Source organism: Callorhinchus milii, unplaced genomic scaffold, assembly GCF_018977255.1.
Source record: "Callorhinchus milii isolate IMCB2004 unplaced genomic scaffold, IMCB_Cmil_1.0 Scaffold5, whole genome shotgun sequence".
NCBI lineage: Eukaryota > Metazoa > Chordata > Chondrichthyes > Chimaeriformes > Callorhinchidae > Callorhinchus > Callorhinchus milii.
In genome coordinates, this window is record NW_024704746.1 from 57775883 (window position 1) to 57802713 (window position 26831).

At 40.4% G+C, this 26831-nt stretch overlaps 1 protein-coding gene across 3 annotated transcripts in view; it reads left to right on the top strand.

Annotated features, from left to right (window-relative positions):
- tafa5a (TAFA chemokine like family member 5a) overlaps positions 1–26498 on the top strand; it is a 344203-nt gene extending 317705 nt beyond the window's left edge. For 2 of the 3 annotated variants that reach the window (XM_007890987.2, XM_007890989.2), the window contains exons 4-5: positions 22229–22275; positions 25976–26498. In XM_007890987.2, coding sequence (XP_007889178.1) covers positions 22229–22240 — 12 coding nt within the window. In that variant the 3' untranslated portion in view covers positions 22241–22275; positions 25976–26498. The remainder of the gene's footprint in view (positions 1–22228; positions 22276–25975) is intronic. The other variant, XM_007890988.2, reaches the window with a different exon arrangement.
- The last annotated feature ends 333 nt before the right edge of the window (positions 26499–26831 follow it).

Below are 26831 nucleotides of genomic sequence, written 5' to 3' on the forward strand. Positions count from 1 at the left end.
AGTCGACAGAATTTTTTTTCCCCTAATACCTATTTTCTTATTTAAAAACAAACAATACTTACTCACACAGAAGTGGCATAGTTCCATGTTGACATCCTGGAGAAACAGGGTGTGTCATCCTGTAGAAAACATGCAGCATCGCTTTGAAATGGTTTGCAGTCTGTCTTCTGTCTCTGAATAGTAACGTGACTTTAGATTGTGGCAGTCTTATTGCACTATTGATTGCAGATGTAATCTAAAGAAAATGCTAAAGCTTTGCAAGGCTTTAAAACATCCAGAAAAATGTGAAATTTCCTTAGAGATTGCTTTGGAAATATTTAGTATCTGTATGCATTCCTAGTACGTGAGATTTCGATGCTTCACTTTTTTCAATGGTAGATCTTTCATTATTGAGGTTTACCTAGCAAAATAAAAAAATTACATTAACGACTATTTGCAAATAATTTTACTAAAGAATTTTCACAACCTGTTCACTTTCCCTTGAGTGCCCAGACTTAGCAGTGCTCTTGGCTGTTGCAGTGTGACTCCTCATTCCCGACAGGGTTACAGGTATGTTCCCAGTTTCCTATAAAGCCGCATAGGTATCAGCCTGGTTCAGTCAGTAGCACTCTCGCCTCCGAAAGTTGTGGGGTTCCCGGTAGGTTTAACCCACAACCCCAGAAGTTGTGGGGTCCCCGGGTCCCCGGATGTTCAGGAGTTTTAAACATCCACCTGTCCGCTCCTGCCTGCTCCTCCTTGAGGCAACATGTGGCCCATTTCCGGTCGAGCGTGAAGACCCACCCACCAACCCATCCATTTGCTCCGGGCTCGGCCTTTAAACAATCCCGAAATCCAGAGATTCTCTACAATAAATTCTGGGCTTTTGGAAGTACCATTACCATATGGGAAACCGGGATCCCAGCATCAGGGTTCCCAGGATTACAACCCTAATTATCTTTTATTTACCTGGTCTGTACAATCTACAATGGCCAACTACTGATGATTAACAACAACAAGATTCCATTTATAGAGCGCCTTTCACGTCGGGAGGACGTGTCGCCTCAGAATCATTTCCTGCTTTGCTGTGCATGGATATTTCCAACAGTTGCAAACAGTATGTGTATGAGGTACAACCAAGCATTTGAGATAAATTGGCTTCTGTGTTTCGCCCACAAAATACATAGTCGGTTCACTTTACAGAATATTCTGTGAAGACTTTGAGATGTCCCAATGACATGATAAGATACTATATACAATACAAAATGACATTTGTATTGTATCATATATAGTATCTCATCATATCGTTGAGATGTCTGAAAGCTCTTCAGAGAATATATTGTAAAGTGGATTGACTGTGTATAACAAATGCAAGTATTATCATAAAAGATGCTATTCACAATTGTAATTTATTTTCAAGCCGACATGTTTGACCTTTGTACATAAGCTTGTAACCAGTTTGATGACTAAGCTACTAGATATAGAAATCGCAAGTGTTAAAGCTGTTCAAAAATACAGAAAACAGCGCTTAAAGGAACATAGAAACATAGAAATAGGAGTAGGTCATTCTTTGTATCACCTGCAAATTTTTATATCAAACTTTTTATTCCTTCATTCAAGTCATTTATATATACATATGGTGAAAAGCTGAGGTGCCAGTACAGACTCCTGGGGAACACCACTTGTCATGTCCTGCCAATCAGAGAATATTCCTTTTATCCACACTCTCTGTTTTCTGCATCCCAACTAATTCTCAGGCCTGTCGCAATTTCTGTCAGCCAAACTGTCAATATGATCTGATTAATGGTTTTATGGAGTTATCATTTCTATTTTGTCTCAATAAAGAATTTGGAATGTTGCATGCAATTAATTTATTTGTAGTGCCCAGAATTACACCACGCATTTTATTTAACCTACATAATGTACTGTAAGGAAATTGGACCCCACTGTCCATAAATCTTATCTTCCATAATTTCCAAATGTGTTTTTGTTTTCTCAAAAGAAAACGTGTGCAAGATACATCAATAACTACCTTCATCATATGAAAAAAAAGGCAGCAAGTAAATAGTGCACTCAACCCAATTGTTAGCAGCCTCTGGGGACCACAAGCCAGTACAACACTGTTTTCTCTTGTAATGATGAGGAAAAGCAGGAAGTCGAGCTTGATGAGGAAAGCAGGAAGTCGAGCACATTGCCGGGAAACAATGTTGGAACGCAGCTCCAAGTCCTTGTTTGTTTAATTTATAATTAAGTCCATTCTTGGCTAGGATCATTCCCTGTGGAACAACAATGATGTGCCTGATTTTCTTTGTAAGCTCCTTGTAAGTACCTGGCACCAACTCGAGCCATCTCATGCATTCCGTGTCACAGCATTTTAGTCATTTGTGAGGTCATTTTGGGTTTAGTTTGGACCATATGGTCTTTTGTTGGTCACAACAACAACAACAAGATTACATTTGTATAGCCACACAATGCTCCAGCATTTTAAAGTAATTCATATGGAAGCGTGCTACTTAGATGCCAGAATTTATTATGGGCAGGGCTTTCAACCTATTTCTGAGGCATACATTTTTAAATGTGTTAGATTGTTAAAGAGAAAGTGAGAGAGGCAGATAAGTGAAGTGTCTATTTTTGATTTTAAAAGTCTGAAAGGTGCAAGTGAAATATAACAACAAATGAGACACTTGCCGTATTCATTGCTGAGAGTAGGTAAACTTTATGTGGTTAACTCTTCTTTTTCGCAGCAGCTTTGGTCCAAAATCTGATGATTCAATCTACAGTTAAACTTCTGTGTTCAAAGACAGCTTCCAGGTAATGTCACTGTCTAGGAGATGGATAGCATCATGAGAAGTTATTTTGCCTGTGATTTTCTCCAGAATGAGACGTCGGTTTCTGGCATAAACTTGAGATCTGTCGAATCTCATGATGTTCCATGATCCAACAGAAAGCTGACAGCGAAAACTGTGTGTCATGTTGTGAAGCTGGTGTAGAGGGTTCCATCCTTATCCTGTCCACTGGTCTGCAAGGCTTTGGATTGTACAACCACAGGAAAAATAGTCTGCAATATTCCATCACTCAGTGAGAATTGTTTTTGTACAGTAGTACACAGAAGTCTCCAAAGGTGACCAATAATAATATTAATAATATTCCTTGTATTTGATATACCACCTTATTATGTCTGTACAAAATATACTGTAAAGTGAATTGACTGTATATTTTGTGGGTGAAACGCGGCAGCCAATTGCACACAACAACAATAACTTGAATTCATATAGCGCCCTCCACGCCAGAGGTATCTCAGAGCGCTTCACAGTAACGGATCCTGGGGCTGAGCCAGGGGGAGGGGAAGGAAGGTGACCAAAGGTGCGGTCAAAAAGAAAGGTCTTCAGCCAAGACCTGAAAATAGAAATAGAGGGGGCGAGGCGAAGGGAATGAGGAAGGGAGTTCCAGAGCCTCGGGGTGTAGTGGCTGAAGGCACGGCCGCTGATAGTGGAGGGGAGGATTCGGGGGACAAGGAGGAGGCCAGACCCGGCAAAGCGAAGGTAATGGCACTGTTGTGAGGAGAGAGGAGGTCAGAGAGGTAGGGGGATGCAGAGGAGTGGAGGGATTTGAAGACAAGGGTGAGGATCTTGAAGTCGATCCTCTCTAGGTCAGCAGCCAGTGCAGTCTGGCAAGGACTGGGGTTATCGGGGAATGGAGTTTGGTACGGGTAAGAATGCGGCCCACAGAGTTTGGGATTTTGTGAATGGTGGTGGAGGGGAAACTGGCGAGGAGGGCATTTGAATAGTCCAGCCGAGAGGTGACAAAGGCATGGACCAGGGTTTCAGCGGCTTTTGGAGTGAGGTATTGACGGAGATGGGTGATGCGTCGGAGGTGGTGGTGCTGGTGAGGGACCAGATGTGTACGGGTTTGGGGAATTTTAGGGAGAGCTCGGGTAGGTGGAGGAGCTAAGAACCATGTGATTTTAGACGTTGACGAGAGCCAAAGAGTATGGCTTCTGTCTTGTCAACATTCAGCTGAAGGAAATTCGCGCTCATCCAGCTCCTGATGTCTGACAGGCAGGCTGACAGAACATCAGGGGACTGGGGGTCGCAATGTGAGGTGGAAAAATAGAGTTGGGTGTCATCCGCATACATATGGAAGTGTACCCCATATCTGCGGATGACATCCCCAAGACGGAGCATATAAATCAGAAAGAGGAGGGGGCCAAGGATGGATCCTTGGGGTACCCCGCAGGTAACCAGGTGAGAGGGGGAGGAAAAGCCATTTGTGCAGATGTACTGCTGGCGGTTTGTTAGGTAGGACTCGAGCCAGGCGAGTGCAGTCCCACTGAGGTGGATGACAGAGGAAAGGTGGTGGAGGAGGATGGGTGATCGACTGTGGTGAAAGTGGCGGAGAGGTCCAGGAGGACAAGGAGGCAGAGGGAGCCCTGGTCACAGATAGAGAGGATGTCATTTGAGACTTTCACAAGCGCAGTCTCTGTACTGTGGGCAGGGGGGAAACTGGACTGGAGGGGTTCGAAGAGGGAGTGGGAGGAGAGGTGTGCGCGGAGTTGATTGGCAACAATCAACTTGGTTGATTGACATAGCAGTGTCCCATACACAGTTGTGGATTGAATGACCAATTTTTTTTAACAGGAATTATTACCCCTGGAAAAGTGATGCGCCAATCTACTAACAACCGGGTTCCTACTTATTGCTAGGTAAACATAGGCATGTCGAGTAGGGAAAATTGCCCAACGTTTCGCCCTGCCAGGAATCGAACCCAGGTCTCTTGATTTTGAGGCGAGTGCTCTAACCATTGAGCTATAGGATTCCACATAGAGCTCAACTATCTTGATATTTCCATCGTTATATCAGCGTGCCTAGGTATCTTGACCATTTTGTTTATTTGATCATAGATCAGATTGATTACAACGTGTAGTGTCCAACTATATCTTCAGTAGAATCCTTGTGGTCAGTCGAGGGAAAAGAACCTTTATCTTACCAACCTTTACTCAATTGGATAGTAGGTCACAAAGGGAAAATAGCAGAATGCTAACCCACTATACATCCAGTATTAAAGGATTATGTTTTATTTTGTATGCTTTCAGGCATTACTCCAGTTAACTTTTTTTTATAGTTATGTTTTCTCGCAATTTAAAAAGTAAAAATCTGCTTTTAAACTACAATTCTGAATGATTGTAAATAAAATAATCCTTGACCTATGAATGGTGAAAAAGTTCCATTGTCATCTGGAATACTTAAACAAATCTTGGGAACTAAGCTAGCAGTTTTTGTTTCAGAAAATTGTGGTGTGTCATATGAAATTACCATTCTAATAATATTAATAATCTTTGCATTTTATATGACGCTTTATCACGTCATTCAGACATCTCAAAGCACTTCACAGAATATACTGTAAAGTGAATTGACTATATTTTGTGCATGAAACACGGCAGCCAATTGCTATTTTGTAATAATGTTATATTTTGTTGAACAATGGGCCTGAACTATACTGGTCGAGCTTTGTGCAATAGTTCAGTCCTCGTCCAAAACGTTTGATGCTCTCATTGGAGTTACTGGGTTTGAATACTGTTTCACTGGTTACCAGCTCAACTCAGATTGATACAGAGCAGAATAACCCTCAAGCTCTGTGGAAGCGTTGAAGATGTCTCTGTGACAGCTGGTGGTAATTTATATCTTCCTTCTAGCCAAGACAAAAAGCAATGTTCTCAAATCTTGTGTGCATCTTATCTATACTCTCAGCACTTTATTTACAAACTGGTCAAGAAATGCAATATATATTTACAGAACCATATAATTGCAAACTGCAGGTGATTCATGATGGCTGATTGAAATCCTTTACCTCATCAAACTGCAATAATTGTAGAATGAAGTGAATATCCAGGTTACTTTCAGCAAAGCTCTCATGGCGTTGCCTAGTAACGCAACAGATGTAAGAACTGAATGCAAAACTGATGTGACCCATTTGCAATGGAACAGTAGTGGCAACAGGAGAAGCAGACCTTAACTACAAAACTTGGGAGTGCTTGCAGGAAGAAATGCAGCGAATCTCCAAAAGAGAAGGTTATATGTACAGTAATATTTAAGTAACTTCTATCTTATGGATAATATGCCACAACTGTAACACAATCCAAGGGTTTACAGAATGCTGCACAAACCAGTTGTCAAGCTTTACTTTTGGAGTATACAGTAATCCCTGCATTTGATATAACGCTTTCTCACCTCATCGTGACATCTCAAAGCACTTCATAGGACTTTACTGTGAAGTTTAGTGACTCCACATTCTTGAAGGATTCTGGAAAATGTGCTGGACATAGGTTTTCCTTAAATACACGGCAGGTTGACTGAATTCTCTGAAATTAGTGACTGTACTTGTAGGTGAATGATGCCACTGAAGTAGTCAGCGTGTTTTAGCCTTGTAGATTACTGGAAGCAAGCAGTTTGCTTTTAGAGGATTAACTGCCTTCATTGAAAAAGGACAAACCTTGTTTGTATGGGGAGCCATACATAGCTTTGATCAGGTTGGGGTCACATGGGAATTCTGTCAATCTGCCGTGTATTTCAGGAAAACCTTTGCCCGACATTTTTTCTGAATCCTTCAAGAATGTGGAGTCCTGCAGCTTAATGGTTAGAGAGCTCGCCTTGCAAGCGGACATTCTCAGCAGGGCGAAACATTGGACAAGTTTCCTTACTCCACATGCCTCTGTTTACATAGCAGTAAGTAGGTCTCTTGTTAGTTGATTGGCGGATCGCTGGAGTCACTAAATTTCACAGTTCTGTGCAGTGCTTTGAGATGTCTCGACGAGGTGAAAAAGCGCTATATCAAATGCAGTGATTATTGTATACCCCTGTAATAATTCCTTAAAAATAAGTTTTAATTTGTTACTTAATCCACGACTGTTTGTGGGACGCTGCTGTGTGCAATTGTCTGCCGCATTTCGCCCACAAAATATACTCTTTACAATATATTCTGTGAACCACTTTAAGGCATCTCAAAGACATGATAAGGCACTTTAGCAAATGCAAGGATTATTATTATTAAGAAGGTGATTCATCTTTAACTCTGAAACAGACAGTAGAGTGACATCACATTGTATCTGCAATGCTTGGTTCCTGCCAGGTTCTTGGTGTAGCCCAGTTACATAGGTAGAGAACACAAATCTGAATACAAGTCTCATTACGTAGCAAGCCCATAACTAAAGATCAGATGAAAAGCATACAAAACTGAGTCAATGGAATCGACTGAACAGAGAAGGGTATCATTCATCTGCAATTAGTCCTTCCAGAAGATTACAGCCTGAGAACCATAGTGCAAACTTATATTACTTTTTAACCCTCTAAGAAGCAAAAATTAAATGTTTTGAACCCCAAACAGTTAAGTGCACTGAGTTGATGCTTCCATCAACTTTGTGCATAGATACAGTCTTCAGGTAAAAATCAGTTATGTTGGCTAATAATAATAAAAAAGTTGTAACTTAAAGAGGATGGCAAATCTTTTCTGGAAGGATTGGAAAGAGAAGCCATTTTCCAGACATCAGCCCCAAACCTGTTGTTAAGCACAAGGCAAAAATAACCTCATATTTTGCTCTTACATCTGATATAATTATCACCAGACGCACACACAGTTTCCAGTAGAGGTCAGAGCATTGGTGAATAACTTTAGGGACTAGAATCCTAGCTTGTTCTTCCCCTCTTTGATCCATGGGTTGAGGCAAATTGCAACATTACCTGCTCCAAGATTTTGTATGCCCATCATACCTGTCCTTATCTCGCTCCACTGACTCCGTCTTCCAGCAGATTAACTTGAAGATTCCCACTCTCACCTCCAAATCCCTGCACTGCCTCACACCTCCCTGGTTCTAGAACCATCTCTAGTAGCACCTTCCTTCCACTCTGTAAACTTGTGTCTGCTACATAGCCCTGCGCATGCCTAGAGTCACCTGTCACTTACCGAACATAGAGGGGATCCTGGAGGCTAATGTTGGTCAGGAACTTAAAGAAATGAACATCAGAAAAGCAATAAAACTAGAGAAATTGATAGGATTAAAAACTGATAGATTCCCTGGACCTGATGGCCTGCAACCTAGGGTTTTAAAAGAGATGGCTGCAGAGATAGTGGATGCTTTGTTTTTGATCTTCCAAAATTCCCTGGATTCTGGAATGGCTCCCATTGATTGAAAGGTTGCAAACGTAACACCGCTATTTAAGAAGAGTGGGAGACAAAAAATGGGGAACTATAGACCGGTTAGTCTGACATCGGTGGTAGGGAAAATTCTAGAGTCCTTAATTAGGGATGTCTTCATGGGGTACTCAGAAAATCATAACATGGTTAGACAGAGTCAACATGGCTTTACAAAAGGGAAATCATGTTTTACAAATTTTATGGAGTTTTTTTGAGGATGTAACTAGCAGGTTAGATAAGGGGGAACCAGTAGATGTGGAACATTTGGACTTCCAGAAGGCATTCAACAAGGTGCCACATAAAAGGCTGTTGCATAAGATTAGAGCTCATGGAATTAAAGGGAATATATTAACATGGATTGGCAAGTGGCTAACAGAAAGAAAACAGAGAGTAGGGATAAAAGGGTCCTTATCAGATTGGCAGAATGTGACTGGTGGAGTGCCACACGGATCAGTGCTTGGGCTCAATTATTTGCAGTCTATCAATGATTTAGATGAGGAAATAGAACTTAATATGTCTAAATTCGCAGACGATACGAAGATAGGTGGGAGAGTAAGCTGTGAGGATGACACACAAAGAATGCAAAGGGAAATAGACAGGCTAGGCGAGCGGGCAAGAAGGTGGCAGATGGAGTATAATGTGGGGAAGTGTGAAATTATTCACCTGGGTAGTAAAAATAGAAAAGTGGATTATTTTCTAGAGGGGGAGAGACTAGGTAATGTTAGTGTTCAGAGGGATTTGGGTGTCCTTGTACACCAGTCACAAAAAGTTAGTATGCAGGTACAGCAAGCAACTAGGAAGGCTAATGCCACGTTGGTGTTCGTTGCAAAAGGGTGTTCGTTGCAAAAGTACAAGAGTAGGGAAGTCTTGCTGCTGTTGTATAAGGCCTTGGTGAGACCGCACCTAGAATATTGTGTGCAGTTTTACTCTCCTTATTTAAGAAAGGACATACTTGTCTTTGAGGTGTGCAGTGTAGATTCGGTAGGTTGGTTCCTGGGATGAGGGGGTTGACCTATGAGGATAGGTTGAGTAAACTAGGCCTATATTCTCTAGAATATAGAAGAATTAGAGGTGATCTTATAGAAACCTATAAGATTCTTAAGGGTCTTGACAGGATAGATGCCGCAAGACTATTTCCCCTGGTTGGAGAATCTAAAACTAGGGTCATAGTCTCAAGATTAAAGGTCAGCCTTTTTGAACTGAGTTGAAGAAACATTTCTTCACTCAGAGGGTAGTGAATTTGTGGAAGACTGAGGTTGATAGATTTCTAAAGGATAGAGGGATTAAGGGATATGGGGATAGGGCAGGTAAATGGAATTAGATTAGAAGATTAGCCATGATCTTATTAAATGGCAGGACAGGCTCGAGGGGCCTACTCCTGCTCCTATGTCTTATGGTCTTATGGTCTCCTTGCCTCTCCCCCACCCTCCCTGCTCAATGCCGAACACTATTTTCATCAAGCAATTCAAGTTGTTATTGTACATGAAAGGAACTAAATAAATACACATTGTTGTTGTATTGATATGAGCTGAATTAGCAAAGACCAACTGATCAAACCTTTCTGGCCTATCTGATTCAGTTATACCTGGGGCAATACCTTTACTGACTGAGCCTTTGGGAAACTCTTTATAAAACCTCTTTTGAATTTTAGCTACTCACTGGGTGGAATAAAAAAACTCAATAAAGACAGGTTAAGCAGAGCAGCTGTGCATGTACAGAGAACACACATATAAAATGACAAAGTGATTTTTTTCCAGAGCAAAAAAATGACGGAAATGCAGCAGATAAGACATCGCACAACGTTTGCATTATAGAAGCCTGAGGATAACAACTGTCATTACTATAAGCTATTTGCCTGGCTTGCTGACGGTCTGCTCATCCAACATCCATTTCCAGTGGTTTGAAACCAATTATTGTTGGTCTGTTTACAGCGTTCCATTGGTAATTTAATTTTCCAGCTACTTTATAGCTTAAGAGGCATCAATGTCCCGTAGTAAGAAATATGTATTCTTATGAGTTGTCCAAAATTGTGTTTGAAGTAGTTATCCTGGGAAAGTGCTGTGACTATGAGTAGAATGCACAAAGAGGATCTACATTTTAACCAGAGATTCTTTTTAAAGGGATTTTTCAAGGACATGGAGAGAAAGTATAATTTCTTCCTTTACCACATACCATCTTGGAACTATGCTGGTGGAGAAATATATTTCTATGAATAGCTTCCACCTGCTGCCTGGGCTCACTTCCCCATTAGTGGTTCACCGGACAAGAATAAACTTGATAGATTTGCATATTGCTTCATATTATAACCTTGGAGAAGAAGTGCAACACCCATCTTGGGGACATTGCTAATCCTAAAAGCACATTTTTATTTGGTTTGGAAAACTTGCAGTTAAGAGAACAAATATTTCTAACTTATATTATTAATTCTTACTTTAAAGCAAAATCTTATTTCAGCTCAGAAAAAAAGACAAGAAATACAGTGCAACTCTGAATTTCCTTATATAAAGTCTAGTAATTTCTTTCGAAGTTGGCCAATTTACCCTCGGGCATTAATAACTTCAAAGAGTCTTTGTTTCCATTTAGCTCCAATGTAAATAATATACTTATCATGGTGTCAAGACATCTCAAAGCATTTCACAGGACTTTAATGTAAAATGTGTTGATTTTGTATTTGTAAACAAATGTTGCAGCTAATTTGTGCACAGCAATGGGATTGTTGGATAGGACACTGAAGAAACTTCTTTCTCTTTTCAAACAGTGCCATTGGATCTTTAACATCTACCTGGAGAGTGGACAAGCTCTTAGTATAATGACTCATCAGAAAGACGGCACCAAAGCAGCATACCCCTAGTAGTACATTGTAGTGTTACCCTAGATTGTGAGTTCAAAGTCCTGACACGGGGCTTGAACTCACAGCCTGCAGCCACTAAATCACTGAATATTCTGTAAGAAAACTTCTAAAAATGTAGCGTTGCACAGTGTAGAATATAAAAGTCCTGTGTTTCATGAAAATCATTGACATCCTGCAAGAAATATAGCATAGATGCATTTAAGGGGAAGCTAAATAGGTACATGAGGGAGAAAGGAATGGAAGGTTATGCTGATAGGCTTAGTTGAGCAAGGGAAGGAGGAGGCTCATGTGGAGCATAAACACCTGCATAGACCACTTGGGTTGAAAATGGCCTGTTTCTGTGCTGTTTAGTCTATGTAATTCTATGTAAGTGGCAAAGTATGATGATTGTATTTAACCACAATAAGTGGTGAAAGCTAAAGCAGTTGCTTCTGACCACAGGATGTCTATGTATATATGATGCACACAATCGTAAATTCTTTGTAAATATGTATTCAACTGCTAAATATTAATGATATTTAGTGGTGAAAGTGATTATTTGCACTGTTAACTAGCAGTTCCAAAAATAATATATGCTGTGCGTTTACACATGTGCAGCCAATATATGTTGAGTGTTCACAATATGCACGACAAAGACAATTGAATTGTGCCGAAAAACTGTTGATAGGAATTTGTGTAATATTTTATGGAAAATGTGTATTAATTCACTGACTGTACTTGGAGCAGAGAGCCCAGCAGAGTGAGGAGGGAACTGAGTGAGGTGAAACAGAGTGAGAATTCTGTTAAGGAATGTGGTGAGAGTGGAAATTTGGTGCAGAAGGGGAAAGAGGTGCATAATTATAAAATATATATTTATATTAAAATGATATAAAACATATCTGGGAATATGGCAAGGCAACTGAGACTGGTTGCATGCACAATCTATGCCATGTAGGAAATCCAAGATATTTTGTGTGCCCTAGACAAACATGCGTGTAGGAAGTGCCTCCAGTTGCTTGAGCTCAAGTTTTCTGAGCTCGAGGAGAGTCTGGAGTCATTACCTAGCATATGGGAGGATGAAGAGTTCATGGATCAAAAGTTTCAGGAGGTGGTCACCCCACAGCCACAGAGGGTTCAGAAGGAGAGTGAGTGGGTGACCACCCAGCATGGTAGGAAGAGAGGAAGGGAGGTGCAGAAATCCCCTGAGAGTGTGGCACTCACAAACTGGTTCTCTGTACTGAATACTGGTGAGGGTGATGACACCTCTGGGGAGAGGAGTCAAAAGCAAATGGATGCACAGGGGGACACAGGGAAGAGTGTCAATGCAATTGTTATTGGGACACAATGGTGTAAGGAATAGACAGACGTTTCTGCAACCAAAGACGTGACTTTCACACGTTATGTTGCCTCCCTGGTGCCAAGGTTGAAGACATCATAGAAAGGGTGCAAAATATTCTACAGGGGGAAGGGGAACATCCAGAAGTCGTCATCCATGTTGGGATCCATGATGTAGGGAAAAAAAGGGCTGAGATCCTAGGGGGGGGGGGGGGAATCAGAAACTAGGGAAAAAGCTAAAGAGGACCTCAAAGGTGGTGATCTCTGGATTACTCCCAGTGCTTCGGGCAAGTGAGTATCAAAACAGTAGGATCAAACACATGAATGAATGTCTGGAGAGATGGTGCAGAAAGGAGAGCTTCAGGTTTCTTGGCCATTGGGATCAGTTCTGGGGCAGGTGGGACCTGTACAAGGCGGGTGGGTTACCCTGAACAGGACTGGGATCAACGTCCTCACAGGGAGGTTAACTAGTACTGTGGATAAGGGTTTAAACTAATTTCAAGGGGAAAGAGGATCAGGATGTAGCATCAGAGAGGAGAAAAAAGTTACATTGACAGCTGGGAGAGACGAATAACAAGGCAATGAAGAGTAATCCAGAAAAAAGAGTGATTAGACGGGGAAGAAACGCAAACCATACTCAGTCAGTCTTGGAGCATGTGCGTAAATGCACGGAGTGTGACAAATAAGATTGGTGAGCTGCGTGCACAAGTTGCCACATGGGGTTATGATGCAGTGGCAAAAACGAAGACCTGGTTCAAACAAATGCAGGAATGGGAGCTGAATATTACTGGCTACAATGTATTTAGGAGGGATAGGGAAGGGGTGTCAATATTGATTAAAGACACGGTTATGGCCCTGGAAAGGAACGATGTGCTAGAGGGTCGAGAAACAGAATCTATTTGGTTAGAGTTAAGGAGCAGAAAAGAAGCTGTTACTCTGTATAGAATAGATCACCAAATAGTAGGAAGGAGATAGATAAGCAAATCTGCAAGCAGATTTCAGAAAGATGCAAAACCAATAGAATAGTGATAATGGGGGACCTCAATTATCCTAACGTAGACTGGCAAAATAACAGTGTAAAGGGCCTGGAGGGTGAAGGATTCCTGAAATCTGTGCAGGATAACTTTTTGGATCAGTATGTTTCCAGCCCGACAAGGAAGGAAGCTGGATCTAGTTCTGGGAAATGAAGCATGGCAAGTGGAATAGGTTTCAGTAGGAGAGCATCTGGACAACAGTGATCACAACATCATTAGCATTAAAGTACTTACGGAAAGGGACAAAGAACAATCAAAGGTGAAAATCCTCAACTGGAAGAGGGCTAATTTCAGTGAGTTAAAAAGGGACCCAGCCAAGGTGGACTAGAAAGAAAGATTGGCAGGTAACACAGCTAATGAGCAGTGGGAAGCCTTCAAGGAGGAAATAGTTTGGGGAGAGAACAAATATATTCCCACGAAAGGGAAAGGTAGGGCATCCAAATCTCCCTGGATGAATAAGGAAATTGGGATTAAAATAAAACAGGAAAAAGAGGCTTATGATAAATATGAGGTACAAAATACAGAAGATGATCCAATAGATTATAGAGAGTACAGAGGATAACTGAAAAAGGAAATAAAAGGGGCAAACAGATTGTATGAGAAAAGATTAATGGGTAACATAAAAGGGAACTCTAAGGTATTTTATAATAATAATAATCCTTGGATTTGATATAGCGCTTTTCACATCTTCTAGACGTCTCAAAGCGCTTCACAGACTAGACTGTAAAGTGAATTGACTGTGTATTTGTGGGCGAAATGCGACAGCCAATTGCAAACAGCAGCGTCCCAAAAACAGTCATCGATTGAAGTGACCAATTTATTATTGTTTTTTTTGAGGAATTATTATCAGGCATGTGGAGTAAGGAAACTTGCCCAAGGTTTCACCCTGCCGGGAATCAAACCCAGGTTATAAGTATATAAAGAATAAAAGGTTAGTCAAAGGTAGGGTGGGTCCAATTCGGGACCAAAGAGGAAATCTTCTTGTCCAGGCAGAGGGCATGGCTGACATACTGAATGAGTACTTTGCATCTGTCTTCACAAAAGAAGAGGATGCAGCCAATGCCACAGTATCTGAGGAGACGGTAGAGAAATTGGATAAGATAAAAATAAACTGAGTGGAGGTGCTAAAAAGGTTGTCGGTGCTCAAGGTAGATAAGTGACCGGGTCTGGATGGGATGCATCCTAGGTTACAGAGGGAAGTAAAGGTGGAAATAACAGGGGCTCTGGCCACAATCTTTCAATCTTATTTGGACACTGGGGTGGTGCCAGAGGGCTGGAGGGTTGTGAATGTTACTCCGCTGTACAAAAAGGGGCAGAAGAATAAACCTGGGCACTACAGGCCTGTCAGCCTAACGTCAGTAGTGCAGAAACTTCTGGAGACTATGATCCGGGACAAAATAAATTAATAAAGGACAGCCAACACGGATTTGTTGAAGGCAAATTGTGTCTAACAAACCTGATAGAGTTTTTTGATGAAGTAGCGGAGAGGGTGGATGAAGGTAGTGCAGTTGATGTAGTTTATATGGATTTTCAAAAGGCATTTGATAAAGTGCCACATAATAGACTTGTAAGCAAAATAGAAACCCATGGTATTAAAAGGACCTGGATCCAGAACTGGCTGGGACATATGAAGCAGACAGTGGTGGTGAATGGTTGTTTTTCTGACTGGAGGGATGTGTGCAGTGGTGTCCCCCAGGGGTTGGTATTGGGATGACTGCTGTTTTTGATCTATATAAATGGACTTGGGTATAGGGAGTACAATTTCCAAGTTTGCAGATGCTACTAAGCTAGGAAAAGTAGTAGACAGTGAGGAAGATAGTAGCAGACTACAAGAGGACATAGCCAGACTGGTAAAATGGGCAGACAGGTGGCAAATTAAGTTTAATGTGGAGAAATGCAAAGTGGTGCATTTTGGGAGGAAGAATGTGGAGAGCCAATATAACCTAGATGGTAGAATCTTAAAGGTGGTGAGGGAACAGAGGGACCTTGGAGTTCATATGAGTAAACCTTTGAAGGTGGCAGGACAGGTAGATAAAGCTGTTAAAAACCATATGGGATACTAAGCTTTATAAATCATAGAATTATAGAATTATACAGCACAGAAGGAGGCCATTCGACCCATCGTATCTGTGCCAGCTCTTTGAAAAGAGCTATCCAATTCAATCCTACTCCCCCGCTCTCTCCCTATAGATCTGCAAACTTGTCCTCCCCAAGTATCTATCTACTTCTCTCTTAAAAGTTATTATTGAGTCGCCTGCCAATAGGGGCATAGAATACAAAAGTTATGATGGAGCTTTATAAAACACTGGTTAGTCCTCAGCTAGAGTACTGTGTTCATTTCTGGCACCACACTTTTAAGAAGGATATCAAGGCATTGGAGAGGGTGCAAAGGAGATTTACCAGGATGGTACCAGAAATGAGGGACTTCAGTGGTGAAGAGAAGTTAGGATTATTCTTCTTGGAGCAGGGAAGGTTAAGAGGAGACTTCATAGAAGTTTTCAAAGTTATGAGGGGATTCGATAGCGTGAACAAGGAGAAACTATTATGGGTTAGTAACCCGAGGACATCGATTTAAAATAGTTGTTAAAAGAAACAGTGGGATGTGAGGAGAAATGTTTTCACACAGTGAGTTGTTCGGTTTTGGAATGCATTGCCTGAAAGGGTGGTGGAAGCCGATTCGATAAAAACTTTTAAGAGAGAAGTAGATAATTATTTGTGGAGGACAAGTTTGCAGGGCCATGGGGAGAGCACGAAGAAGTGGGATTGATTTGGCCGAATGGCTGATGTAAATCATATTCTAAATTCGAAAAGATTAATAATTTAAAGCCAATCATAAGAACTGATTTAGCCCGCAGTAATTGAATAATCAACATTTGTAAATTATAGTACTTTAAGGGTTTGTATATATATTTAATGGTCTATTGTGTGCAGCCAACAGAATAGGCTATTGCATATCATAATGATAAGAGCAGGTAAAAATTAGAGTCAGGCTAGTGATGTGCAGCATAAATGCAATCTCTCCCATATGTTGTTAAGATTTCTTCCAAGCCCAAACATGCTCTCTTCATAGCTGCCTGAAGATACAATATCCGTTTTTGTCAGATTCAGTTCCATTAAATGCCCATCACAGAAATATTGATATAATCTACTTTTATTTGTTACTGCTTCTGCACAAAATTTTAGGTATTCAGTGAAAGAAACTTGTAATGTGAATCGAAGTCTCTAAAACATACACACAGAATCTATTTAGGCTGTGGAATTAGCAGCTCCTGGATTATTTTGCTTGTAATATCTACTAGCAAATGTTTTATTTTGTTCTACTAAATGATTTATGAGAGGTTGAATTCAGCTGCGTTATTTGGGAGATTTATTTTAATTCTATTGCAGCGATTTTTATTGGAATCTTCATAGGTGATATTTCACAGTGGGAAAAAGAGAAAATAGTGAATGCTGGAAATCCATAGTCGATCAAACAGTTTTTGATGCTTCAAATTCTATTCATGCCCCTCGAGAAAAGTACCCCTCACCAAGCTATGATGGTCTAACTCCTGCTATGGTCAGCCATCTGCACAGTTACTTCTGAAGCCCTTTACCATATTGTGACACCACATGGGTTTTTTTTATCAATGTTCTATCTGGCAGCCTCTCTAGATCCATTCTTCAGCAATTTAACTAATCCTCCCACAAAAGGTTCAGCACAACCCCATAGATGCCAAGCTCCATTGACTACCAATACTTCTGAGGACTCAGTTTAGCATTCTATTCCTGTCCTGACTCTATTTCTCATTCCTCTCACCTTCTGTTTCACCATCAGTGGCCATGCCTTCATTTACCTTGGCATTGTCTTCAAGGAATACTTTTCTTAAATGACTTTGTCTTGGTCTTGCACCCTGCCTTTGAAACATCCAGAAACACATCTCTTCAAATGTGCCTTTGTTCTGTATCTTTTAAATATCTCAATTTCCATTCGGCACATTTGGCTTAAAAAAACAAACTGCAGAAATAATGTCTCCAAATTAAGACTGATTTTTTCCAAACTTCTACAATATCTTCAATTTTAAGACAATGGTCTGAAGCCTAAAACCTTGAAAATATTCAGGTCTCAGACCTCAAGTGGTTAATCCTACTCCCATATATACATAACTGTGTCAGCAGAATCATCATTGAATTATAAACTGTGTAGTATGAAAGGAAAATGTACAATGTACCAAAATGCAAAACAATGTAGAAAGACTGACAGAAATAAAGACCATCCTTTGAAACTTGCTCATGACTTCATGACTTATCTCTCTTGCACACTGAGGAAAGAACAATGACAGTGGTCTACCATCATTTCTGGTCCACGGTATGCCCGGAGTGATTGTTGCTTTTGCTTTATCCAGCCCATTTTTTTCTGTAGGTAACATTTCTTCAGGTGGAAAGCTTGATTTTATGGGCTCTAACTATCGCCTTATAACAGGGCTCCGCTGTATATAAATATGTAAAAAAAAATCCTCTTATGAAGCACAGGAGAAATGAAAGCTTTTACAGAGGCTTTCAAAGTGTAAACATATTCACTGAAAATTATAATAATAAAAGCTTTATACTCTTAACATTTCTTCACCGCTATAAAAGATACCTTATGAAGAATTTGCACAAATACAGACAACCTTTTTTGCATTTATATAGCATCCTTCATGCAGAATAACCTCTCAGAATACTTCATAAGGCCATGATCGGACACTGAGCAAGAGGGAAGTGAATCTAGGCTCGGTCAAGAGTAGGATTTTGGGCAGGATTTAAAGACAGATATAGAAACAGGTGAGAAGGAGGGTGGGGGTGAGAGGGAATTTCTACAAGTTAGAGGTATAGTGGCTGAAGGCTCGGCAACGGTTGGTGGAGCATAGCAGTTAGCAGAGCAGAGGGAGCAAGCAGGGGTCACAGAGAGAGAGGTGCTAAAGTATGAAAAGATTTATAGATGAAGATAGTTTTAACCATATACAAATAGATGACACAAACATTTAAACAATGGAAATAATGGTGCCCCAGGGCACTTGGTGTAAACAACAGTCTAAAACCATACAGTGAAAGTGCGGGAGTTCTTAGAATGCAAGGTCCATTTTCTCTTATAAATGCTGATAAATAGTTGTGGGCTCAGCTGCTTTTTCCACAATGTAAAACAATGTCCAAGTCTTTCTGAAGTCTGAAGTTGCTCAACTGTGAAGGTGATTATAACTCAAGTAGATGGGATGGTGCCCATAAACAGTTCTCTTGTGCTAACTTATATTCTTTGTAAGCTTCAGGTTGTAGGTAGCATCATTAAGGTGGAAAAGAATTATTTTTCCTTACCTCAGCCAAAAAGGCTGTCAGTTATACCATTGTTTCCTTGTTGCTGTCTGGAGCTATTCCACGTGAAGCCTGCTGCTCCCCTTCCACTTCAGTGCAAGGCTACTGATTTTCAATGCCAATGATGAAAGCAGCCATCTGCCCCTGGTAACTAAAAAATGTTGTTGTTTTGAGGACTGGGTGTTGGCGCAGGAGCAGTTGGGGAAGAACCCAACACTTTCCACACCTGGCCAGATAGGCAGCCATGACTCAGATCATGACGGTGTCGGTGTCCTGCCAAATATTTCCAAAATTTGGAAGAAAATTCTTCATCTGCTCATGCAATCCAAACATATTTTGTAAAGTGTCTACGAGTAAGGCTATTTGGGGTTTAGGCATTCAAAATAACTGCTTTTTTGTCAAAGCAAAGGAGTAGATCTTCTGTCCAAGCATTTTTGCTTGAAAATGGCCTATTATGGGAGCGGTGAGATTGAAAAAAGCAGCAACATTCTCTCGAGATTGTTGAAGTCTAGTAATTACAAACTATGTGGAGTACTCGCCTCTCAAGCGAGAGGATCTGGGTTCAATTCCCGACCAGGGCGAAAACTTAGGCAAGTTTGCCACACACCTCTGTTTACCTAGTAGGAACCCAGTTGTTAGTTGATTGGCAGATCGCTTTTCCGGGGGTAATAATGCCTCCAAAAATAAATAATAATAATAATTTGGTCCACTCAACTCATGACGGTTTGTGGGACACTGCTGTGTGCTGTTTTGCCCAGTCAACTCACTTTACAGTATATTCTGTGAGGTGCTTTGAGACGTCTCAAAGACATGATAAAGCACTATTTCAATGGCAAGGATTATATTATTGTTATCTGTATGTATAATGCAACACTTGCAGGATAGCAGGTTCTAATAATCTGCTCTTAACACATTGCACAGTCTGGTAAGTCAGTTCCAGAATCGGCAGTGAATTGAGGTTGGTTCTGGGATACATACGTCACTTTGTATCATGCATCATTTCTTGGCTTAAAGAAATCAATTAGATTTATTTATGGTAATACAGACACCTTTCTCTTTTCGAATTGTGCCATGGAATCCTTAATGTCTATCTGAACATGACACCTTGGTTTGAAGGCTCTTCTGAAGCACCACACCTCCAACAATGCAGCACACTGCATTGAAGTATTAGCCTAATTTATATGAGTTCTGAGCCTGATGTGGGACTTTAATCCAGAAACTTCTGACTCAGAGGTGAGAGCGCTACCAAAGGAGTCACCTGGACACACATAGCTGTTTGTGGGCAGTATTGTACACAAGTTGGCTGTGCTGTTGACTTATAAAATACACAGTAAATTACTTTACAGTAAATTCTGTGAATTTGAGACATTTTGACAGCATGGCAGGCATTATAACAAATTCAAGAATTATTATAAATAGCACAACAGATTAGATGAGGCATCTGGCCTGTTCCCATGCCTGTGTTTTTATGTTTTCATATATCTTTGTATCAACAACATGTATATGTTTCACTGCAAATAATTCATTGGGAGGAGACAGCCAGAGTCAAAACAGCCTTAAGTATGAAATTCAAAATCCGTATCAATTTATTTTCTCACCAAATGGCTATTCTTGAAATAATGGAGAATCCTAGTTTAATGGATATTGATACAAGCCAATAAGGAGCCATCACCACACACTTTAAATCATTTGTGTTGTATTTTATCGGACGTGAAATTGTTTGATTGGAGGGTTTAGAAAACCTGTAGGGATTTGAGTAAAGGCCAATACAAACTAATTTTATATAATGCAGTCTTGAATCATATTTTTCACTCCTAGGAATTAATGTAGAGAGTCTATCCATTTTATTGACCTACTTACTTGCCAGTTAAAATCTCTTACTAAATATAATCGATATAAATGTTCTCATAAACAGTGCTCCTTCCAATCAATTGATCGAAAAAGTTGGTGCAATTCAGTGGCCAGAAACTGATTTTTTCTGGCCTGTGCAACCTGGTTTAAAATCCAGCATGAGGAGATGATATGTTTATCTCTTCGTTCTGATAACTGTTTCAGAGTCTCAAGGGAAACGGCCAGATTTAACCTACTTCTCTGTAAACTTTAGCCCCCAGCAAAATACTTTCATTCAGGAGGTAGGAGACAGAGATTCCATGTTCACTTTCTGTTTTCTGCTGTGCCACCTATGGAGGTATTGAGAAGTAATTCGACGGAGGGAAAATCAGAGCAGGATTCACTTTTTAACCATCTCATGAACCTTAGAGGTTTTGGGATGGGTAGTTGGGGAACTCTCCATCCTCCCCAGCCCCCCTCTGCCTCACATAGTGTGGGGCATGAACTTCTTCACGTTCCATGCTTAACTGAGATCACCATATCAGTGCAGTAGATAATAAAAAGTTAAAATCCTTGGGTTTAATACAGCACCTTATCATGCCATCGAGACGTCTCAAAGAGCTTGAAAGCAAAATGGTCCAGGATACTGACGTAACTCAAACTTCCTATGAAGCAAATTTAAACGCTGACTTCAGGGCCTGAAAATAAATCAGTCAAGGAGCAATATGCAAGGAGACTGATGGCCTGGTCAAACTTGCAAAGATGGTGACTTCCACGGCTGCTCATTAGGAATGGAAGGAAAAATTTGACTTTTTGCAATAGATCCACATCAAATTTGTTAGGAAATGTTACATTTATCACTCTAATGATTGCCTAAATTTGCTTTCAAATTGGTCTTGCATTATAAGAGACTGCTGCGTTTTAATTTATCCAATGAAGCTATAAACTTCTTAGAATATACTGCTAGCACAGTCCTCAATGATACCATTATAGCTGATATAGAAAGGCCATTTGAAAACAAATTGGGGTTTCATATCTTTTAATTGCATTTAAATAATTCCCAAGGACTTTGTATAAGAAAAGTTTGAAACTAGTATCTTTATAAAAAAGCAGCATTGATGGTGAACTCAGAAATAGCTCTGTGATAAATAGTGGCGATCTTACCTGTGTGGAGTTGACTAATGACTCTGTCACTGCTATATCCTGGTGCCTGTCATCAGCCCAAGCTCGTTTGCTTCTCAAGTTCATTACATTTCATGTGCGCTACTAGTTTATGTCACTGTAAGGTCATCCATTGTTAGGACAAGATGGGAATGCAACACAGGAAACTTATGCCCCCTCTGTCTTGGAGTTTTTTAAAAATGTTTTCATTGTCCTGTGCCATACAGCACGAAACAATGGCCATAGTGTCTGAATAGGTAAAATCTTGGACAATAATGTCCTTGTATGGAACGTCAGACACAAAAATAACCTGATATTAATTCTTTATACCCATTGACTGAATCATTCAGCAGAATCTGTTTAATAATTACCAAAAATACGTTTCGTATATTTGGTACGTTTCGCCTACAAAATATACAGTCAATTCACTTTACAGTATATTCTGTGAAGCGCTTTCAGACGTCTCAAAGTCATGATAAGGTGCTGTATCAAATGCAAATGCAAGGATTATAAATACCCTCACTCACTCACTCTACCTTTTTGCTTATAGGCTGGGGTTTGACAGCGCTGGAGGACTGAACACTGCTCCACTGCCGGGTAACAATAGTTACTACTGCACTTAAATCAGGTCTGGTGCAGGTCAGCAGTGTTGCTAAGCTAGGTATCCTGGCACAGCCCTGACAACGCATCCCAAAGCCTTACCCCCAAACAGCAGCCTCTTAATTAAGTATGAGAACTTGCAATTCTCCACATTTTCAGTTCCTCAAAGCTGAATTAGTTGTGCTAAGAATTCCTGCCCATCAGGGATTCAGTACAGTTCTCCTCCCCCTGAGCTGCTTAACATGTTATGAGTGACAAACTTTCCACTATGGTGAGAGAGAGGTTATGGATGGAGTTTTAGTATTTGCTTTCAAATGAATAAAACTCATTGAAAAACGTACTTATTCATGCTTCCACTTCATATTGCAAATGATATGTGGAAAACAAATGGGCTTTGGCATTCAGCTTACATTTCAGAAACTTACAAATAGCATACTGTTTTGTTCAAATTGCAAAGTTTGCTGGATGAATGAAATGATCAAACTCCATTTTTTTAAAAAAAACAATCTCTTTCATTATATTTAAAAACAGGCTGCTGCTATTTATATATTACAACATTGATTCAAGTTATATTTTTAAACCCTAGCTATTACATTTCCAAGAGTCAGTCAATCTCCAACAGATCTATTGTTATCTGCTACTGCTGAAAGTAGTTAGAAAACAAACTAAGTTATTCTTTTACTTGTACATGTGTGTTTGCAAGTTTTTACACTCTTGGCTGCATTCTCTTTCCACTCTTATGCAAACCTGATTTAACAGAAGAATAAGTAGGTCTGAGATCAATTCTACTGCCTGAGGGTCAGAGTGAAGGTGTGTGAGTTGCTTTCCTCTTGAAACTGAGCTATGTTTAATGTCTTACTGCCTGAATGGATTTTGTGCCAACACAGGTGGCTTTGGTGCTGGTATTGGCAGTGTTGCTTTTTCGTTCACTTAGTAGATCAATATTTATGCAATCACAAGGAACTTGTGTCTCAATAATCTGGGGGGAAGTGGGGGGAGCGCACGTTATCTTCTTGAGCTAGTGTAAACCTCACTTCCTCTGGGGGTGGGGGGTAAGTGGCATCTCCTTGGATGGAACTGGTCCCAAGGTGACATGTTTGGCAACAGAATGTCAGAATCGAGCCAATCCTCTGGGGTGGTCACCATACTTCAGTTCCAGTTACTGAGCCAGTCAAGTCCACAGTTCTCCAGGGCACCACTGATGATAGCACCTGGTTCATCAGCAGGACTTGAAAGGGCAGACCAGACACTGCCTGGGACTCTTGAATTCAGCTCCCGTTGACCCTGCAAGACAAAGCTCTTGCCAGGCAGTGCCCTCAATGGCAAGCTATGCGGTTTTAGCTGGTAAGATTCCATCAGTACCCCAATGCAGACTCTGGTGTCTCCTGCACCTAATACTTTCCGGAATTAGGTATGCAGGATGTATCCCTCCAGGGAGAGAGTGCGCATTTCATTCCAACAAACATCTTTGGAATTTCAATGTGTAGGTGGAATGCATGGAACTCTCAGTTTGGTTTGGATACTCTTAAGTAATGTGATGGGTTTCTGCATTTATCGGACACCCGGCTGACCCCAAAAATAAACCGTACCACATGTCTGACCTTATCAGGCTTACATCTGATTTATAAGCTCTGACCTATGTCCCAAGTTAGATAAGAAGTGCCATCTATAATATATAGCACCAAGTTATCCAAACTTGTAATAATATAGAGTCCCACACCCCTGACTGTACATTTGGAATTTCAGATGGGACTTCTCCATCAGAGACTCGCTTACATACAAGTTATATGAATAATGTATACTGCAGGAACCACAATACTAAACAGAATGACAGAGGCAGATTTGACATGGACTTTAAACCCTGTTCCACAAATTGCTTTTGCAATATTAGGTCTGGCTTTATTTTATATGGCAGACCTGTTACCTAATATTACATTTTGGCTTATGCAAAACCTGTATTATTGTGTGAATATTTTACAAGATACCTTTGCCCATGAGGAGACTTTGAATAATGCAGGTGATACCATGACTGTGATATATCGACAAGTATTCCATCGAGTGTTACTGTATACTGAGGGAATTTACTGATGAATAGGCTTTAAATCAATCTAGGCTTCCTTCAGCCTTGGTCTTGATTCTCCAGAAGTGTAAGATATTGAAACTATCCTACTTTAACATGTATTGTGACATATGTTGCAATGATGGATGCTTGTCAGAAGCTGGGATGAGAGTGCATTATCCAAATCCTATCAGTGAGTATACCAGTGCTGCTGACTGCAATGTGCCTTACACTGCCACAGGCTCAGGTGTGAAATATCAATGTTTCTTTTATACTTAGTCATATATCGGAGTAAAAAGAAATGTAAATAAAATGTCTATTTATTGTATTTACTAAATTGCTATGTGATACGTTTGGGCACCGAGTCTTTGGAACTTTAAACTATTCAACAGTTTCTTAGCACCATAATAGTACAAACTAATTTCAGTTGCAAATCCAATAGTATACAACAATACACCTTTGCCATCAGTTGCTGTAACAATCAGTAACATTACAGAAATGTTGAGGCATTTGAAGAGGCAATTGTAGGTAATACAAAATGCTTGGGAATAGAATTAGTAGCAGGTAGTGCCTCTTGGAACATATCAATTAATTTCACGATTACAGTTCATTGAGAGCTGACATGGTTTATTGAACCTTGTCAAATTCCTGTAGCTCAGTGGTTAGAGCACTCGAGAGACCTGAGTTCAATTCCAGGCAGGGTGAAAACTTGGGCAAGTTTCCATACTCCACACGCCTAATAATAATCTCTCCAAAATCCAAAAACAATAATAAATTGGTCATTTTCAATCTACGACTGTTTGTGGGACATTGCTGTGCGCAATTGGCTGCCGCGTTCGCGCACAAATATACAGTCAATTCACTTTACAGTGTGTTCTGTGAAGCACTTTGGGACGTCCTCCCGACGTGAAAAGCGCTATATCAAATGCAAGGATTATTATTATTATTATTAAATTCTATTTCCAGTTATCGATTTTACAAATCCCTACTGCAATGTCATAGTTAGCCACCAGAGGGCCCTGCAAACACGGACCAGGAAAATGTTAATTTTTTTCAAAGAACAATTGAGTCTGGACTATATTTGAATTGCTAGTAGTTAATAGATAAAGCTTTCCCAAGGCCCAATGGCTAAAATATACTGCTGCTGTAAAACTGAACCCTACAGACAAGAATGTCACAGGTAGCTCATTCCTTTATCACAGAATAATCCTTGTTTCTCTCCTTTGCACTGCTTCCAGCACCTGAGCTGCCCACTTATATCATGGTGACCAGAACTGCATGCCGTACGTACTCTAGGAGCAGCCTGACCAGAGCACTATATAAAATTATAGTCTTATTACAGTTGTTTCAAATGTGCTGTTATTTTATTTTTATATATACGTGGGAAACAAAACACATGATGGAGACTTTCTGAGACATATTGGCTAATTGATACAATTTTTTAGTTTTTCTGTTGCTTTTTTATGGTTTGACGTGCAGTGCAAAGTAAAAGATGTTTCTGGTTTGAAACCATTTGAGACAGTAACATTTTTAAGATGATTGATGCTTTCCTTTGAAATTGTTTGTGCGGCTAATTAGGCGATGAAGAAGTTGTTGGTGAAGTATGATGTTCAAACATTTATTCTTATTGATTTGCAGGTCTCCTGACAAATACATCAACAACAATTCCTTGTAGGAGCAGCAGCTTAGAACTCTCTGTGAGCTACTTACTCTAGTCAAGTTCTACGGCTGCGGACCATCATCTGTTGTACGTTATTTCCTCAACTCTCTCTTTCTCCACATCAATCAAAGCGGCTTAATCCCATCCCTATGTTTTTCAAGCTAAAAGGTGACTCGTTGTCTTGTTAGGAGACTGGGTCAAGAAATGTAGATAACAGCCAAGCTTGGGAAGCAGCAATAGTGGCCGAGGCTGACGATCCTCGTAACCTACTTTTCCACTGGTGTTGGACTAGCATTACCTGTTTGATGTTTCAACCCGGAAAGCCTGTTTTGGAGAAGACTGAACTATTTCTAGCAGCCCTTAACAGGCAGTGAACATGTGTCTCCAAGAGTTGCAGAAGAGCGGAGGCACATCAGAATGCAAAAGAGACACTGTGCTTTTATTTATGTAACTCTCTCTGACATGCATCTATTTCCTCATCTTTACCTGTTCATAAAATAGACCAAAGAACACAAAGAGAAAGTTAAAAGGACACAGTCTCATTGTGAATGAGCTTTATTGGTTTCAATTGTACGAGGTTCCTGCAGCATATGAATTCAGCTGCCATAGCGCTGAAATAAATCATTACTGGCCAGGATAATGTCTTTATTGACAAAATAGAGGGACTTCTGATCCTGGGGAGGCTGGTCTGATGTAAGGATGTCTAAAGGATCTAATGGAGCATGGAGGCAAAATAATAGCTTATGTCCTGTCACAAAAGAGAAAGAGAGACAGACAGACAGAGAGACACACTCAAATACTCATGCTGGGAGGACATCTGTGTCTCCTGTTTAG